The 19,878-nt window shown below is 41.3% G+C and overlaps 1 protein-coding gene across 3 annotated transcripts in view; it reads right to left on the bottom strand.

Moving 5' to 3' along the window:
- Nucleotides 1–19,878, bottom strand: part of nrp2 (neuropilin 2) — a 74,881-nt gene that overhangs the window by 26,387 nt on the left and 28,616 nt on the right. For all 3 annotated transcript variants that reach the window (XM_015388949.1, XM_015388950.1, XM_015388948.1), the window contains exons 4-9: nt 17,003–17,233; nt 15,358–15,513; nt 14,429–14,598; nt 12,843–12,998; nt 2,287–2,431; nt 494–669 (exon numbers count right to left, since the gene is read on the bottom strand). In XM_015388949.1, coding sequence (XP_015244435.1) covers nt 494–669; nt 2,287–2,431; nt 12,843–12,998; nt 14,429–14,598; nt 15,358–15,513; nt 17,003–17,233 — 1,034 coding nt within the window. The remainder of the gene's footprint in view (nt 1–493; nt 670–2,286; nt 2,432–12,842; nt 12,999–14,428; nt 14,599–15,357; nt 15,514–17,002; nt 17,234–19,878) is intronic.

The raw sequence follows: 19,878 nt of genomic DNA, 5'->3' as shown, positions 1-19,878 counted from the left end.
TAAGGGTCAAGAAAAAGTATATCCAGCAGTTTTTAGGGTCTAGTGGCCTTTATTTTTGAATATTTTGAAAGGACCTTGACAGAAAATTGGAGTAAAGCTTCTGGATATGGGTTTTGCACCATAAAACATAAGCTTACAATATTTTAATTAAAAAAATTGGTCAGATTTTTCATTAGGAGATGGATGTGTAAAGAATGGTAGATCGAATGTTTCCTTGAAGGTTATTTTAGGGTTTTTTTTGTCAATTTTTAGCGTTATGAACATTTGGTGAACAGGCTGAAGAAAATCAGTTCTTTGGCTGCAAATGGTAACAAAAACCACACTTTGGACATTCCTGGAATATTGCATATTTGAACTTTTTGATATATTTGTGATATTTTGCTGCCTTAATAATTGATTAATGATGCAAGAATTTAAAGGCAGAAGCAAAAAACATCTAAAATACATAATCAATCCAAATGCATAGACACTAGGACTTAACACCATCAGGTACCTGGAGCCACTCCTCTCCAGCCAGCGGCTGCGTAGGTGCAGGGAACCAGCCAGAGCGACTTGCAACAAGCCGGGCCGAGCTGGGATTCCACACCACTTCCCTGCTGGACGACACCGAGATCTGGGCATCAGGAAGCAGGCCGGACATCAAGCCCTGCAGGTCCGAGCACCGAGTGTCTGGAGTGGAAAGAAGAGGAGGTAAGAGATTACTTCAGCTTCAGACGATCGATGGAGACGTTTCAGCAACGACTTAAATCGCTGCTGCATATATTCCCACAAGGGAGCGGTTGAGTTCTGCCGCAGGTTTGCACTTCTGGCCTCTAAGCTCTAAGATTCAGACTGAAGGAAGCATAGAAGCAGAGATTCTAGTCGTCCTGCTTAATGTTCATCGAATCCTATTAGTGAGATAAAAGCACATGCTAACTCCATCTCCGCTTTGCGTTCATACATCCCAATTCTCACAATGACATTTAAGCATCTTTTCATGTTGGTCATGCATTGTTACTGTCACTATACAGCACTCACACAGCTCTGTGTCAAATACGACAAAATGAGACTCTTAATCCCATATGGAATTGGAAGTAACTGGCAACACGAGGAGGAATTCAGTATAGGTAGAGGTATTTATGATGCTTGGAGGATGGGAAGTGGGAAAAAAAAGGCTTTGAGGGAGTACTAAATGTAGAGATGAGACGTCTGTAGAGGAAAAACAGCAGGAGAGGGAAGGGAGGAGAGCTGTGGTGGCAGATAAGCATGGAGGGTCTTCTGAGAGGTAGCGAGAGCCTGAAGAAGAGGAACAAAGACACAGAGGGAGAGAAAGAACGGGTGGGAGGAAGGGGAGCTCGGGGAGATGTTAGTTGTGCTGACGGTTTAAGGGAACACAAATCAAACTTTCATAGTGTTATGTCACTGCAGATGCAGGGCCATGTAAATAATGGATAAAAAGCACAGGAGGGGCGGATATAAGCGCGTGTTTGCGTACGTTTCCGGAAAGGAGCACGTGCCTTTGAGGTCACCGGCTATGTTTAGAAGTCACCTTTAAGCACCAGGTTGTGTCTTTGCTGTAGGAGCTAATAGCTGCCTCAGCAGCAGCTGTTGAGGCTGAACTGAATCACGGTTTCTGATGTAAGAGCGAACAGAGAGCCATGAATGATTGAGCAGCACTCGTTTCCCGATCTGCAGGAGCTCACGGAGCGAAGAGGAAGCTTCAAAAAGAGTTTTTTAACCATAAGAGACTTTTTTTTTTTTTTTTTAAACAAGAGGGAGAAGGGATGGGGGGGAGGACATGTTCGAGCAGATGGAAACAGAAAGAGAGCATGGAGAAGTGGAGGAGCATCAGAAAATTAAAATGACACTTAGTGGTTCCTCCAAAAGAAAAAAAATAGAAAAACAGAGAACCCTTTCTTCTTAATTAGCCTAAGGCTCGCTATATTTAAAGGATCGCCTTGGGAATATAAAGCACACTAAATGCTCACTTTATATCCTATTTTTAAACAATTTTTAATCAAATTTGCATCATGTGTAGACAGTTCTAACTAAAAAAACCATTAAACGGTAAAAGGGAGTAAAAAAAATCAGTTTTATAATTTAGCCCAGTGTTCACATAGTGCTTATATTCAGTTAATTATGACTGCAGCAGCTCCTGTGTGCAGAGTTTGTTACTCAGCAACATTAAAACCTCTAACACTTTAGAGCAGAATTGGAAAAAATTGTATGCATGAAAATATTTCCATTCATCACCATGCTTTGAATGTAAAACACTTTAAAGCAGGACAATTAATTGAGGAAATTAACCTGTGATCTGGCATCCGTAGAGCTCAAATCTAAGTGCAATCCCATTCTTCCAGGTCTGGGGCCGGATCCGAACGAAGCGGGCCAAAAGTGGCTGCGGGATGCGGTTCAGGACCACCTCAGCCGGGTCTGTGTTAGCGTGGAAGATCTGTGGAAAAAAATAAACAAAAAAACGAGGACAAAGCACAGCGTCAGAGGGGAGACGGTAGACGCACACATACTGGCTCAACACTCTCCCGCCGTGCGCGGTTTCGCTTGGCTTCACACGCACAGCAGCAGGCCGGACAAAGCAGAGACAACCCAAACACAGATCCGGTGTCGGCGTCCCAGCTGTCGATGTGTTCCCAGGTCAGGGGTTCAGCGCTGGGAGGCTGGGAAAGCCCGTTTAATATTTTTTTTACCTCCATGCTCACATGCATGCAGAGGCTGCCAACTCAACATGATGGTGGCCGCGGGAAACCTGTGGGAGACGTGACCTGACATGACCGAACGCAGACGGTCTCTCCAGGTGGGCAGGATGTCAGTGAAACTAACTTCCTAAGGCGTCTACCTAAAAGCACGAACACTCAGCTTTCCTTCCGTCTATTTGTCGCTGGGTTCAGGCAGCCAGGTCAGAGGGAAGATGTAACCAGGGTGGTCATGTTTCTTCCTGTTTTGGGTGGAAACTCAACCTGGGATGGACTGCCATGTTGGACATCATAACCTCCCAGCTCATATTTATGAATAACTTCCACCCTTTTTTTTCCCCCTTTAATGACCTTTTTATCATCTCATTAATTTCTCGAACTCTTTCCTTTCAGACCGGCACTGTTGACGTCTGTTCACACCTCCTCCTTCCTGGCTTCTTCCTTTTGTTGGCGACTACTAACTGAAACCGCACAGGAAAACCACAGGAACCCACACAAACACCCTCCACACTCAGATAAGCTGAGGAAGTGCCTTTTAACCCACTGACTGACTGCAAACTGTCATCCACTCTCTATCTGTCTGTGGTTGACCGAGGCGGCTGATAGCTGCGCTGCTGTTAATATAGCATCAAAACACGCGTCTTCACAGCCTGGATGCACAATAAGAAAGAGACGAGAGAGACAACTGCTACAAGCGGCTGAATTAAAGATTAAAGCCATCATCCTTTTAAAAAAAAGCTTCCTACATGATTTTTCTTTTACTTTAATCTAAGAACAACATGATCAAGGGTAAACAGACTTTCAAGGCTAAAAAAAAACTATTTAAGTACATTCTACTGGCAAATGTATCCCGTTCTAAACCAATATGGTTTAATTGTGTCTTTCAGCTTTCCCTCAGATTTAGAAATGTGGGTTTATTTAGATAAACGCTTCTATAAGCATAGATCTAAGGTCAGACACTGATTTTAAATGTAAATTTCTAGCTGTTGTTATGGGTTGAAATCCGGCTAGTGAAGTTTTTCAGCACCTTTGGGGACCTAGTTTTGTGTCTGTCAAGCTGAGACATTGAGTTTAGACCTAAACTTGTTCTAACAGAGGTGTAACAATACCATATTGGGATCTAAGGGCCCCTACATGCTACTGCAGACAGTCACATGAAGTCCATGCAGACAGTTCAGCCCTCATATAGTAAGTAAGCTTTATTTATATAACATCTTTCATAGAACAATGCCACAAAGTCCCTCACAACACAGTTAAAAAACATAAGAAAACATACAATATAAAAGGCTAAGACAAACTGGTTCCAGAAAGGGCCGTGTGGCTGCGGGTTTTCTTTCCAACCAAGCAATGGCACACCAGACTCCATTCATCTCATTACCTGAGTGCAATCTGAACATGAGGACTTGATGAGATGAATGCAGCCACACGGCCCTTTCTGGAACCGGTTTGAGACCCCTGATCTAAATGTTTTAAGTATTAGGTCAATATTTTTTCAAAAAAAATTTTTTTTTTACACGTCAATTATGCTTTTTTGAGAATGACCTACAGCAATTACTTACGAAATTATACGTAATGGTGTTCATTTGCATGTCCCTGCTGAAGGCTGATTTATACTCAGAAACCAGGTCGTCTGCATGTGTTGCAGTTAATGCAGATATGCCCTCGCTCCTTCTGCAGACACTCTGGTGCATCTCTAGGTGACCACGGACAGTGCCGCAGACAGGAGGCCTCTGGTTGGTCAAATCTACATCCACTCTACACTATGCATATTTCCTGTTTGGTACCTTACAGGCTTGTTCTGTTTGTATGACCGCCATTGTGGAAAACGTCTGGATCCCCGCTTTTTTTTTCACCCTAATGTCCCTCCGTTGTCGCACAAACATGCCCCTTGCGTTTTTTTCTGCTTCCTCACCGCTTAGGCCGTATCTAGACCCACAGCTTGTTCACGATTGTCCCTCTTGCCTTGTGGCGTGGAATAACAGCGCAGACCACGCTTCAATATTGTGCATAGATCAAAAATATCTGCGTCATACCTGCGACAAGTTAAATGTGACACACTGCTGCAGAAGTATAACTAGCCCTTTAGGAGAAGGATCCCCACAGCATGCCACTGCCACCACCGTGTCCCACAACATGTTTTCTCATATATATATTTTTTTCTTTAATTATAATTTTTCTAGTAAATGGAGATAAAAAAAAAATCTAATCCCTTTATTGTCTCACAATTGGGAAATTCACTCTCTGCATTTAACCCCTCCCTTTGGGGAGTAGTGGGCTGCCATTGTGTGGCACACAGGGAGCAGTCTGGGGTTTAGGGTCTTGCTCAGACACACAGAGTGGCAGTTTGTGGGAATGAGTGGGACTTGAACCTAGAACCTCTACTAGGCCACCACCCCCCTAAATAGATATGCATGCCATGTTTCTAAGATTTATTAAGCTAAAACGTTTAAAAGTGTGTGGTTTTATTGTGAAAGCAAAAACCCTGGAAAAGTTTAGACAAATGTCATATAAACAAAATTCCCTCACCTACTAGAAACAAAAGGTCAGAAAATTCCTACTCTTATGCCGTCTAGGCAATGCCTCTTCGAAATCCTACTCAAGCAGTTTTATTTGATTTTGGGCATAGCCTGATTTAATCAAGTGCAGCTGACACTGGTAATACAAAGCAGCATGAGTGTTTGAACAGATAAGAGGGCTATCACTGCTGCATCTGCTGCTGGATGGAAGGGATAGGCAGCTGCTGTGTTTAACTAAGAAGCACAGCAGCCGATGCGGGCTCTTATGGGGGTTATGTAAACTTCTACGCACGCTCACAAAGAGACGGGAGTGTGATGAAAGATCAACTGCCCACTGTCTCTCCCACTCCCAGATATCCCAGAGAGGATGAGAAAACTGAATATGACTACAGGGAGGTTTAGAAGCCCTCAGAAGACTGGCTGAAAGCATATGAAGAGGAGGGGGTGCGTTAAAAAGAAAAGGTTGAATGGAGGGCAGGGTATATAAGTTGGGGGGGGTGTTGAGGAATGTGGAACAGGAGGCAGGGAGCTGCGTTCAGGAGGAACAACGAACAGATTCATCGTTTAGAGACAGGAAATGTTCCATCCAAGCATTTATCTCCTTATGAGGAATTACAACCCAAATTTTGTGGTATTTCCTCCATTTTAAAGTGAATTACAGGGAAAACAGCCTAACTCAACGGCTGGAGAGCAGCACCCAATGATGGTCTAAGTAGACTTACATTCAAACAATGATTTAAAGTAAGAAAGTTATGTCTAAAATAATAATGTCAAGAAAAAAAAAGCAAAGGCACCAAGAGGCCATAACAGAGCGCAGCTGGCTGTTCTTTCCTTTGTTTTCCTTTTTGAAATAAAGCTGGGAATGTGTCCAAAGCCTCTCTTCTTCGCAAAAAGAACAGGTTGTTCACTAGAGTTCAGCTCTAAAGAGGCCTGTCTTTTTGTTTTATTAATCTAAGCTTAAACACAGCAGAAGTTTTTGTCAGGTTAGATATAGTTTTCCCTTTTATATTTCATATCAAACAGATTTTAACATTAGACAAAGATATCCTGGCTAAAAAGAAAATGCAGTTTTAGCTCATGTTTTATTCTATAAAGGTGAAAAAAACAATTTTTATATTTTTGTTTTAATGCGATTGATGACACGAGAAGAACCTGCTTAACAACATGAAGTAGGCAAACTAAAGAACATATTAGAAACTAAATTGTCAACGTTCATTAGTCTAAAAGTGATCAAAACAGCGTATGTGGTTTAAGTAATAACTTATAAATAAAGAAAAATGTTCCCACATTCTCACCGTGTCATTTAACGTGTTAAAAACCAAAGAACCACTGAGGATTGCGTCCCCTCTCAGCCTCCCGTATCCAATTTGCTTCTTCCCCTTTATTGTCAGGATACCTGAGAGGTCGATCATTTGACTCCTGACCCATCTCTAAGGTTAAAGGTTAATGGCATCAGGAAGCAGATGGTTGCTCATTGACTAGCCCGTTGATAGCATGAATGCCTTTTGACTGCAAAGGAATGAAAGGTGCTGCTAGATATGTTGCTGCTGCTAGTAAAAACATCCATCAGTGCAACATCCATCAGTTTTTAGTTGGTCCGCTCCACCTCTGTAATCTGCCAGACAACAACCCCGTGTCTCCAGGTTCTCCGCCCGTCATGTGACTCGCCACCGAGGTGGGCTGAATAATTGATGCTGTCGTGTTGTGTCTCATTGCGTGGAGGGTCATGAAATTATAACGACGAACCCCCATTACGCACACACAGTCATGGCGGCAGCAGTAAGTGGGGGTCAGACATGTTTGTGCATCAGGAGTATTTAAGTATTGATGACCCTTCTGAGAAGGAGGTCACCGAGAAAGGTGTGTCTGTTTTCCAGAATTAACCACCTAATGCAAAGGAAAACAGATTTCTTTTTAGAATTAAGGGATATTTGGATGTCTGCTTCCCCCGATTCAGTAAGTTGTGTCGTTTTCTGCATATTGACATATTTTCCTTAAAGCTGACAGATCAAGGGAGAGGTATGAGAAGTTCAGGACAAAACATTAGTCCTTCAGTATGATTTCCACTCCTGTTTTACTTCCTTACTTAGACATGCTTGCCACCACCTCTGTTTTTCCTTTTCCAAAGATGCCGGAGGATGGATGTAATTGTGAAACCAGGCTAAGCTGAACGCAACCCAATTTCACCCCATGAAGTAACAAAAATAAGCATAAGTACAAAATGTTTCTGAGAAAATATATATATATTTTTTACATGTGGGCATGCAAACTTTTTCCTGAATTTTTGTGACAGAATTCCCACAGTATAATTCTGCCACTGCCGTGCTTTACCAGTTAGATGCTGTGTTCAGAATTCTGTTAGTTTTCCTTTACAAAGCTTTGTGCACATGGTTAAGGGAGTTATAACCTGATATTTTACCCATACAACCCTTCTGGAATTGCCATTTTTAGGAGAAAAGGAAATAAATAGAGCTCATTCTGACCCATTTTTATAGCATTTATTAGAGTTTCCTTGACTCTTAAAGAAAAGGTAGGATTGTCCAGCAGCTTTTACCTGAATTTTAAAACCAAAATAACCAAAAAACAAAACATTTTTGAACTGATCACACTTTTAAAATATATTTTTTGCAGGTAATATGGATATTATGGGTTCCTTGTACAGTGGGTAGCACTGCTGCCTTGCAGCAAGAAGGTTCGGGGTTTGATTCCAAGCCCGGGGTCTTTCTACATGCAGTTTGCATTTTCTCCCTGAGCATGTTTGGGTTCTCTCGAGGTACTCTGGCTTCCTCCCACAGTCCGAAAACATGACTGTTAGGTTAATTGGCCTCGCTAAGGATAAGCGTTAACAAAAATGGATTGATATGGATATTATGTTTTAAGCTACACATACCAGCACATAGCAGTGAAGTATAAGAATAATAATGATCATTTGCAAAATAAATTTATGAAACCTGAAAAGCTCAAAACATTTCCAGTGTAGCTACTACTGAAAGTTAAACCACTTCATGAGTCTCCAGTCCTTTGCACCTTCCCTTAGCATGATGATCCCACTACCATGCCTAACAGCTGGTATGATGTGTTCAGGCTGATATGTAGCCAGTTTGCCCACATCAAATTCCCTTTTGCGACTCCATAAAGTAAAAACACAGAGAGGAAATATAATCAGAGTGTGGATGAAGGTTTAACTGAAAACCTTTGGTCAAGCCTTGCTGCAGATGTTTATAACTGTCACTAACTGCACCTGTATGCCAATGCAAATTTAATTATGAATGTTGCATTATGTATGAGCGTGCAAACAAAGCCTTGTATGTTTGTTTGTTCTGTGGCTTTGCAGCATATTGTGATGGGATGAACAGGCTGAAATGCTGTGTGGGCTGTTTTTTCTTTTTATTCCCCCCCTATTTCCTTGCTCAGGGTTACTTGATGCGTGTGACAAATTTAGCACAACCTCACGACACTTTTCAACAACACAAAGCTTGTTTAGCACCAGAGGCTGCTGGGACCTTCCCTCACAGACGCTGACAGATGACAGTGTGTGTTTTTCATGTTAATTAGTGTGGACACACTCAGGTGTCTGTGTTGGAAAGCAAAATAAAAAGAGTAAAAAAAAAAAGGTTGCATGCATGTATCTTACAGTATGAGTGCGTTTTTGAGAAATGCAATTCCCGGGTGAGTTAGCATCTCATCAAGTAATGAGGTGCATATGTGAGCCGTGTGACTTTGATTTAACAAGTCACATGAGCGTTAAACTGAGATTGTGTTGGCATGCGGGAAATCTGTGAAAAGGAATCACAAATGCATAAAGGCTGATTCTGAGTGGGATTCTAGAGGCTGATTCATGAATGTGCTTTTATTCTCTTGTTGTAGCGTCTGTTTACATAAGGAACAGTTATATGTATGCTGTGAATCCCTTGTTTTGTGTCTGAATCTGACCTGTTATTACAGTTAATGCTCCCTTTTTTCTGACAGAAACTAAAGAGTTGAAGATTGGAGAGCTGCTTCTTTTATTCATGCCGATTTCATATCGGTTGGCACACTCGCCAATCAACCGTTCGCACATGAAATACACTCAAGGACGCAGGCGCGATTTATAAGCCACGTTTATATAAAGCTCACTGTTAAATCACAATTAGAAGAAGCAAATCCCAGTCATTACAGGACCCCCCGACGAGAACTGAGCTTCAACCACTTAAGGCTCTTTGGGGGGGCTTAGGACAGGCTAACAGGGGGCTTGTGCAGCACGTCTGGTGGATTAGTAGTCACGGAAGACTCAGCCGTGGCCCATGGGGGACGTCGACTGGCCTGACCAACAACACTTGAACAATACTCAAAATGGCTAAACATCCCTTTTGAGTGTGATTTGTTGAATATGTCCATTTACTGAAATTTGATATCTTTCAATATAAAAATGCCTGAGCAATGGTTCTAAAATTGCGGCATATGTTCGCTGTTAGTACTGCTTTCAGTTGCCCTCTGAAGACATTTAAATATAGAAAATTAATGTAGGAAATCCAAGCTTATTGATCATTGTAAGCCTAATTGTGAGGTAAAGATAAAACTCTAGTATATTGGGTCAAAACGCAGAAAATCTTTCGAACTGACTGGGCCTTACAGATTTCATTGATTTTTTTTGTAATGTTAAAGAATTTCTATAAGGATCTAAAGCTTTATTTTTAGAGGAAGACAAATCATGGGACTCAGAAAAACAGCTGCTTCAAAACATAATAGAAAAAAAGCTTTCAGATCATAAACTTAATATTTAAGTTCAGCTTTAATAGCCTGATTACTCGCAGACATTTGAACAATTAATTTCAATAAACCACTGCTATAGAACCTGTCTGACAGCTTGAAGTAGGCAAAACGTTTTCAATTTAAACAAACAAACAAACAAAACAAATATGTCCTCATCTAAAGAAGTTTAAAAACAGATAAGGGAACAAAGCAATCATCCTTAGCAGATCATTAGATTTATGTCTTGATGTCATTACATACATGAAGGCCTAGTCAAAGCCCGATTCTGGATTGGAATCTAGTTAAGCCCAAAGCAGGATTCTTAAAAAAAAAAAAAACATTTATGCTGTAAAATATGATACTCAGGCATGAATCCCCAATAAATGGTTTTAAATCCTAACATGACCGTCACATCAAGCATGGGGTCCATATTAAAACTGTCATCATTTCTTTCTTTTCATCAAAAACACATGTCATCTGTTACATTTTACGGAGCTTATATAATGAGGTGTGGCTATGAAAGGCAGAACTTCCATGTTTTCTGCTTGGAGCTACACAAAATGAGGTTTGATCACCATCTACATTTCCCTTTTAAAAACCACACTTTACGAATTTGCTAACTTTTTATTGATCTTCCTGAGTCATCCTGCCCCTCTCCTGCATTAGAAAAGCTAAAAACGATTTTTATAAAGCCTATCATATCCATCCCAAATGCTTGCTGATGGATCTGTCTGAATCTATGTCTAAATGTTTCTAAATATGAAGGGGGGGTTCTTTACAACAACAGATTAAAGGAATCAGATTACAAAAACACAGACAGACCTGCAAACTCTATATATTTATTTATATATATATTTATGCTCTAGCACGCACATTTCCAGACAGAAAGATCAGCCAGAGGTTATTTAGATGGGTAGAGGGGTGGGGGGTGTCTTTGGATTGAAGGGGATTGTGCTTGTGGAGGGAATGGGGACATCTGGGGGCTCTAATAAATTACACAGATGTTGACTTTTAAGGCAAATCCACATTTTTCTCAATAATCTCTACATCAAATACCACCGACTGGCAACACCCAAACCAATCACAGTCACGCACAAGGGGGGGGGACTCGGGTCCGTACGGGTTAGTCTTTGCGGATTAAGTCCCCCTCTTAACCCCACCGCCTCCTTTCTTTCACTCTGCCTAAAATCCGCAATGACTTTAAGCCTAAATGAAGGGAAAAGACTCCCCCAAGAGACATGTGGTCACACAGCAGCTTCCACTCTATGCAGAATATAAACTAAAAAAAAAAACATATATGGCTCCATTAAAGCACTGAACAACATCATACAAAGAATCGTCCAAATCTGCACCTGGCAAGACTCCAAAGGTTTCACAAGCACAGGTGTCTGTTTATGAACATTAGCCTGAGAGATCATGAATGGAAAACACAGATAAGACAACAGAGGATTTCATTGTTCCTGTTCTTCCCATCTATCCCTCCTTCTGCATGTTTTACTTGTCTTTCTCTCATCTTTCTGCCTTGTGACCGGGGTCATGACACAGGTTCACAAACGGTTGTGAAAGGGGAACAACTCCTATGGGAACGTTGGATCTGTTGATATGACTCCTGGAACAGGACTGGCTTTGCTGCTGAGCAATAAGCCACAGCAGCGGAATAAATGTACTGTTAAAAAATAGACCTTTAGCTGCCAGCGAACTCTGTACGGTACAGACACACAGTCTCTAGTTTAAAGGGAAACAAACTAATACATTGAAAGGTTTCTGTTGGAGATAATCATTGATAAAAAATCTAAAGAGACATTAAAAGTGAAAGAATAAATAATGGAGCTAATGTTTTTTCTTTAATAAACTCCTCCAACTGTGTTGCAAAAAGAGATATCATCAGGTCGCTCTACGTCCTGCTCAGGTATAAGGAAATTTACTCCTTTAGTTAATCCGGTTTGCTTACAAGAGAGATTTTTAGATGTAAAAGCAAAACAACGTCATGCAGTTACAAAAGATTTTATGGAGGCAGTACTGCAACGATTGAAAGGAAGGAAATGATTAATAATGACTTAATTTTTTATCCACATTTCACCTATTTGTTAAGGAAAACTCTAATTATTTGGCCATCATTCCCTACATCCTTCCATTTTTTTCCCCCATCACGCTCTATTCCAGCTGGGGTCTTGAGGGGTGCTGTCTATCGCAGGGCAACACAGAGACAAACAAGACAAAAAAACATTCCACACACTCACACCTAAGGAGAATTTTAGAGAAACCAATAAACCTAACAGTCATGTTTTTAGCCAGAGTGCCTGGAGAGAACCCACACATGCACAGGGAGAACACACAAACATGAAAACATACGGAAAGCCCCCGAGCTGGGAATTGAACCCGGAACCTTCTTGCTGCAAGTGCTACCCACTGCACCGCTGAGCAGCCCCCACATCCTACTCAGTAAAAACACTGTTCTATCAACCTACTCTATTCTCATATCCTCATCATTAACTTGTTAATCTTTCCTGTGGAAATACTAAACTAACCAACATCAGTCTGACTTAATTTTCCTCTTATGTGCCTATCTTACGTCAATTCTCTCTGCTTGGTTTTTGGTACGCTGCTCTGGCATTAGTAAGGTTTAATGTAAAATGTGAGACGGCTATATTCTAAGCTAGTAATCAAAGTCTAGCTAACAATATAATTACTGGATTCCTGGTGCTTTAAAGAACCACCTGCGTTTGGGGGCTGGAGGTTGACATCTGTAATTTAGGTGGTAAAGTTTAGGCTGAGCTGCTCACTATTTAATTAATGTCAAGTAAAGAAAAATACCTTCAACATAAAGTAAATTATGGTTCTTAAAGCAGACCTCTTCCAGTACAGTTGATTTCCTAAAAAGCAGCTGTGTATGATAAAGACCAACCTTGTGGTTCTTGCCGTGCCGGTACACCATCCAGTCCTCTCCATTGGTGCTGACCTCCAGTTTAAAGGTTGTGACGTAGTAAGACTTCTGAGTTTCTTTGGATATGGCCCCCTGGGTGGATATCCCAGTCAAAACCTTGAGGAAGTGGAGGTCAACCTGAAATAAAAAACAAAAAAACAGGAAATTAGTCAAATTCTGTCCGTTTCTTAATTTAAAAGAACACGGACTCGTGTTCTCGCCAAGTACGTTCTTGACAAGAACATAGGAAAGTATGGACTTGGGGAGAATGGCAGCATGCAGAATAAATATGGGTCAATTGGAACAGAAGCCACATGCTTGGCTCATCTGGAGCTGCATTTCAACTCCAAGTCTATAGATAATAATAAATCCTTACTTTTTCTTTTAGTGGGGGAATAATAATTAACACAGTCAGATAAACACAAATCAAATCAACATTGTGCCAAATAAAAAAAAAAGAAAATCGGCATCAGAACCAGCGATAATTCACACAAGGCTATGCTGAGAGAGGGCTGCTGCAGACGGGCTAACGTTGGCCCTGGCTGCGGTTACCCTCAGAAAGGGCGCTGGTTGCCACGGTCAACACAACATTAGAGCTTTTTTTTTAAATTATGCATTAAATCAGTAAATGGGCCATATAGTGAGGCTTAAAAGTATGATGTTCTCACCTCAAATTATCTTAAAACGACAACAAAAAAGCAATCTTTTCACTACTTTATTTTACTTTTATTACTTTTTTTATTACTACATTACTCTTAGGCTCTGTGAGCGCTCCACTGTAAGCTGCTGCTGCAGTGCATGCTGGGAAATCTCGAGAACGGACCACCATCCAGGGACTTTGTCTGTTCTCGGTCTTGTGTTCTTGTGAGTTTAAACAGTACAAGGGCGTTTCACGATCACACAAGAGCGCACAAGTACACACATTGAGAAATGGCCTCTACAAAACTCTGTTTAAGCTGCACGTCACAGAAAAAAGAAAGGTCACTGAGTTAGGCAAATGTTGCCTATGAAATGGATGAAACAGCAGCAGTTGCATCTGTAATTTATTAACTAACCTATTTCAAAGAGAGAAAACTGATGCAGATACCAGAGGTGTTCCTGCAGCTGTCTCCCAGACAGCAGGAATTAGCTGCAGAGAGCACCCTACTGCTGAGGAAAACCGGGGAGAGCATGTATGCACATTGTCATGTGTATAAGGTGAAGGAGGTGGGAAGTAAAGATCAATGGCACGGTGTTGGGATGAATTCCAGGAGAGCACCTTCATCAATCACAGGCGTCTCGCTGCTCCCCTCGCTTCATGAATACGCTTGCGTGTTTGGAGACAGGAAAGATTGAAAGTGCAGAAGAACTTCCTTATCATCGCTTTACAGTTCCTCTATTTCCCGTGTGTGTGTGTATACAAGTGTGTATAAGATACTGTTGTGTATTCCATCAAATCCTCCCCCAGACAAATTTATTATCCCCAACAAAGTGATCTTTAAGGTCACGTCATAGATGGAGCTTTTATTCAAGCTGTTTTTTGCTTTGGTATTATACATAAAACGATAAATATGTCTGCAAATAAACACCTGTATAAACTCCTTGTTGCTGTCCTCTGCGGGCGTCCAGGCGTTGTCGTCGTTGTTGAGGCGAGCCTGCCGCGGCAACCAGCGGTTGTCGTAAAAGGTGGTGGAAGCGGAGATTTGGTCGTCGCTGATCTTTCCCGACTCCATGCCTAGCGCCAGGCTACAGTGAAATGCTAAAAGAGAGGAAGGGAAATGAGGCAACAATGATTCATAAAAGAAAAGTGGAAAAAGGGAGGTAAGATACGATTTCCCTAATGCTGAAAGAAAGACTAAAAAAGTATTTAAACCCTTTAAACGTCAAAACCACAGAAAGGATGTAACTGTGAGGAGGAAGTAAAGGTGGGTTCACATGCCCCTGTGCTCTGACTGGCTACTAACACCCACAGCATGATGCTACCACTACTGTGTTCCACCAAAAGCGCATTGTTTTAAAAATTCAGCATATTCTGTACAACCATGTTTCACAGCAGGTATGTTATGCTTCAATTTGCATTCAACTATTGTGTTTTGCATGTTCAGTTTTAGTTTTTGCATGTTGGAATTTCCAGTTTTAGTACCATATTATTCCTTATTCCACTTGTTTCCTACAAGGTTTGAGGTAGACTTTGGTTGTAACGAGAGAAAGGTGTTCAAGGGGTGTGAATGTTTGAAAGGAACTGAAACTGTAAGGGCATAATTAGGCAGAGAGCAGCAGGTGAGCTGAGGTGAACTAGGGGGAAGTTAATTTACGCTCTAAACGAAAAAGAACACAAGTCTGTTTCTGGGGTAGGAGCACAATGTGCTGAGGGGAGAGAAGTAGAAGCTTGAAACCTAAAATAACATTAAAGGAGGCAAAGCTGAGAATATCGAGAGGGTGAGAGGAGGGTAAGATAAAAAAAACTGAGATATATGGTGCACCGGCACACAGTCAGGAGGAGTTATCCTGCACTCACAGTCGGAGACTTTTTTGTGGGTGATGTTGTAGCGTGCAGAAAAGCCGTCTTTGGCCACAGCCATGTCTGTGTGGAAGGAGAGGGACAGCAGGCCGGAGGATGACTGGATCTCAGGGGGGATCTTTGTCCCACAGTAGCGGCCAATCAGAGGCGAAGCTGAGGACAAATAAAAAAAAAAAGATTAAACCCTTTGCTTTATTCATTTTTTTTTTCTTACTTCAAAGGTTTCCAGTAGCATTTGTACTTCAGTGAGTGTTGCCTAATGAGTCACAGCGTTCCCCCCCACATGGCTTCCTGCTATCATTCCAAACTCTCCCTTTACTTTCCTGTCCATCCCTCCATCTGCCATGTGTGTCTCGGCCAGATCCCAGCAGGGGAACTGGAATCCCTGCCTACATGCAAGCTGCACTGGGATCAGCTGCAGATGAGTACAAATACACTCACATACAAACACGCAGCGAGATTAAAATAGTCTCAAGACAACCCCTCCTGCGCCAGACGCTAAATTCTTTCACCCGTCCGCCTCGTCTCCCGCCCGAGGACTCAGCACCCTGGAACTGGGTTACACTTTAATTTGCTCCTAATTCTCAACTTTGAATGCTATAAATTGTTTTTAGCTATCAAAGTCCTTAAATTTGACACCGTAATTGGAATTTTAAATCCGCTCGGATCCCTTTTTAGCAACAGAAAAGAATATAATTAGAGCAAATCCTTTGGTCCTAGCTTTGTGTTTCTGGAGGGAAGCAAAAGGAGAAGAGAAGTGAGAAATGAATCCCTCACCACCTCCAACTCAGCTTTTAAAAGCTCCGCGTTAACCTTTGATAGTTACTACTTAAGCATAAAAGTGCATTTCAACTTTTAAAAACAGAACAAAAAAACCTCCAAAGTCATAGGTTTAATATAAGTCAACCTTTAGCATTAACTTTGCAGTCTGGTCAGTATTTAAGGTTTGAAAAATCAAAATATTTTGTTATATTTATGATCAAAATCATATTTTTTTTATTTAAAGTACATATTTTTCAGATACAGACATCCATTTCTTATTTTGGTGTCAGAATTATGACAAAAGTATCTTATTAAAGTGACTTTCAACAGCAAAACTAAGACCAGAAAAGTCAAAATTATTAATTAAAACTCAACTAACTTATAATGATTGGATCTTCAAATTGTTTCAATTTCTAAGAGGCCATATTTCCCTTTTTTTTTAGAGGTTTCTGCATAATAAAGCTCCAGGACGACATCCTGAAATGTTTTTGTTTTGCGTCTACTTCTGTTGATACTCATCACCGTCACTCTCACTCGTCTGGGGAGGAAGGAAGTGCCAGGTGATAAGAAGGGAGGGCGGGGAGGGTGATGAAGAGTGTTATTATGGCGAGGGGAAGAGGACCCTGGGAAAGGCCTGCTCCTCAGGGTCATCGAGGCGCTTTGAGCTCCCTCTGTGAAATAGAGTTTACTCTATGGAATGTAATGGAAAGTAAGGAAAGGCAGCTCACATCAAAGAGAGTGATGGCAGCTCAGGAAATTGAAGGCCGGTATGCAAATTCACTCACAGGAACGTTGGGGGGATTGCATGAGTCAGTGGATATGGAGTGTAAATGTTCAAAGCGTGCGTGTCCATTCATCTCCCCGGGTTTGTTCGGCTCACCTTGCGGAAGGCCGTCCCACACCTCCAGCCAGTCGTACTTGCAGTCGCCCTCGCCCACCATCAGGGGGTCGTTCTCCAGGTCGAACGTGAGGAAGGTTAGGGTGATGTCCATGTGGGGCGGGGCCATGATCATGTAGGAGCACTCCAGATTGTGCGGGTATTTGTCCGGGAACCCTGGGGACTCAATCATGCCGGACGGGCTGGTGAAGTTGCGAAAGCAGAACTCCGAACCTAAGCGGATAAAGAGGATAAGAGGAAATTTAATAAAAGTAGGGGAGGTAGGAAACGGTCACATTAGGAGAGAATACAGACAGAAGCAATCGATCACAGCGTGGTATCTCATCTAACTTGCAGACTAGCGTTTTAGAGAGTCGTTCGTCACTGACAGCCAGATGGGATATACAGCAGCTGTGGTGGCGAGGAGCTGGAATACACACGGTTTATGATTACAAAGATGAAAAATACACAAGGAGAAAACGGTAAAGAGGCAGATGCATTAAGCGATATGAGCACTACAGCGTCGTTTATTATCACTCCCGGTCAATGTGGGTTTCAAATAAAAAACATAATACAGGAACTTATTTTCACAGTAGAAAAATATTTAAAAATGCAGTGTTTACTGGATACCAATAATCTTTGTTTAAAATGTTAATCTGCGGCTTTCACATGGCTCAGCGTGTCCAGTAAGCTGAACGAGAAGCCAAGTTTATCTTTCACTCTGTTGAAAATGGCAAGAAATGTAGAAAAATCAACAAAAGCTCAGATATTTGGAAAAAAAAGGGGTCAACTAGTCTTAATATTAACCATTAGTCACCACATTTGAGCTGATTTATTGGGAATGATGCCAAACTACTCCTTTTCTACTACCACAGGCATAAAGACATAGAGTTTGCTGAAATCTAAGTAATGTGGAGGATATTTGATGCTGTTGAGTTGTTTTTTTTTCTTCTACAGCACATGGGAACCTTGCTAGAGTGGGTTGCATGATGAATGATGAAATATTTGGAAATGTTGAGTGAATGCATGGCTAAATCTACACAGGAATTTTTCAATAGGTGAAAAAAAACATCTGCCTTCTTCCATTAGCTAAGACCCAAAGAGAGAAATCATGATATATTATGCAACCAGGAGGAGCCCTAAAATAATATATTTGTGACTGAAAGCACCCATAATGAGTGAGTTATACTCCCCTAAATGTAGAGCTAAAGAGACAATCTGACCCCTCTGATTTGCACACTTTTAAAGCATGCATCCCCTGAACTCTTCTCTCCTTGCAGTCCCTTAGTTTGTTTCAGGTTGCATCTCCCTGTTAAAAAGCGCTCACTCTTACACAGCACAAAACTGGTTTAATGGTTCTAAGTGGGCCCTCTGCGGCCGCTCCTCATTAGCCATGCAGATTTATGCGCCCAGGGCGGCTCACCTTGAACGGCAGCAGCTGTGTGGCTCAGATCATCTACCCATCAGCCACTGCTCCGCGGCCCACTGGGGAGCCAGAGTCACGGCCGAACGTTTATGGACCAGCACCTCAATGACGCTCCAAGAGAGCAGACATCCGTGCAGGCGCATCAAACTGACAGAGAGCGCCGAACAAATGTCAAACACACACGACCTGATTCACAAACTGTTATTTTCTCCCCCAGAGCATTTCTATCTTTATATCTTTAGTTAAAAAAAATTAGCTATGGCTAGTTGAATGTCTTTATGTTCCTCTATTTTTATGCCTGCCAGAGGGTCAAATATCCTCATGAGATAATGTTGCTTAGAGACAAGATTTTCATTTGATCTCAGTTAATTGTGAGTCAGAAGCGCCTGCAGTAATGGCCTTGCTAAACTAACTAATCGAACGATTTACAAAGTCTTCCTAACCCCTGAACTTGTGAGTACTCCAAACTTTCTGTGATTTATTGAGATTTTTTGTGATAAACCATCACAGTCACACTTAAATTTAAAGTAGTACATAAAATTTGTTTTTTATACTGATCAAGATACAACTCAGTTTGCTTAAATGCTTTAGACTCTCTAAAAAGCTAATAATTAAAAGCCTAAAATAAAATAACCAGGCAAAGATGTAAAAAAAAAATCAGGCCATAAAAGCCAACGACTGAAATGTCTTTGGAACAACTCATAAAAATTGATCAGCCAACCAGATACTCAGGGGCAATGCCAGCAAGACATTTAAAAGCAAATAAAAGTAATTGGTAGGAGTAATGTCTTGTTTATTCTTTTTATTTTGGCTACTGTTCCCAGTTTGAAAAAGCTGTTCTGACCATTGATTTAATCTGAGCACGAATGTTAAGATCAAAGTCCAGTCTTACACTGGTCTCTGTCTTGTCTCATTCATAGACTAAAGTAAACGCTGACACTAAACACATCACTGAGCCCCAAATACACGACCTTTATCTTTTATTTGTTCAAGGTTAAGGAAAGCACTCACTGTGGCTTGATTTCTACAATGCATTCAAGCAGATGTTTTACAATCTGTGTTTCCTTTTTTTTTTTGGAGCATAAAAAATCTGTCATCTGATAAAAATATAAAGCTCCATGTGTTTTCTTAGGAATGACTCCAAAGGGCGAAGGTAATGGACAAAAAGAAAGGTCCCAAGAATACAGCCTTGAGTCACTCCACATGAGATAAAAGCTGCACCATAAATGCAATGAATCTGTGGAGAAATGTGGGGAACTATGTGCATTTTTTTGAACCCTTGGTTCTTACATAAGAGCAATCAGAAGAAAGATTTTAAGTCGTTTCTCCAGTTGTGGCAAACATGTGACTAAATCTTATGGCTTATTCGAAAACAACTTGTGGGAGTAGAAAACTGACCGGACCTCTCCCTAGCAAAAAATCAAGCATAATTCCAGATGCTCTAATCAGATGT

This window comes from Cyprinodon variegatus, unplaced genomic scaffold (genome assembly GCF_000732505.1).
Source record: "Cyprinodon variegatus isolate N-32 unplaced genomic scaffold, C_variegatus-1.0 Scaffold443, whole genome shotgun sequence".
NCBI lineage: Eukaryota > Metazoa > Chordata > Actinopteri > Cyprinodontiformes > Cyprinodontidae > Cyprinodon > Cyprinodon variegatus.
The sequence above is the reverse complement of the archived record's forward strand: the minus strand, read 5'-3'. Positions and strand labels throughout refer to the sequence as shown.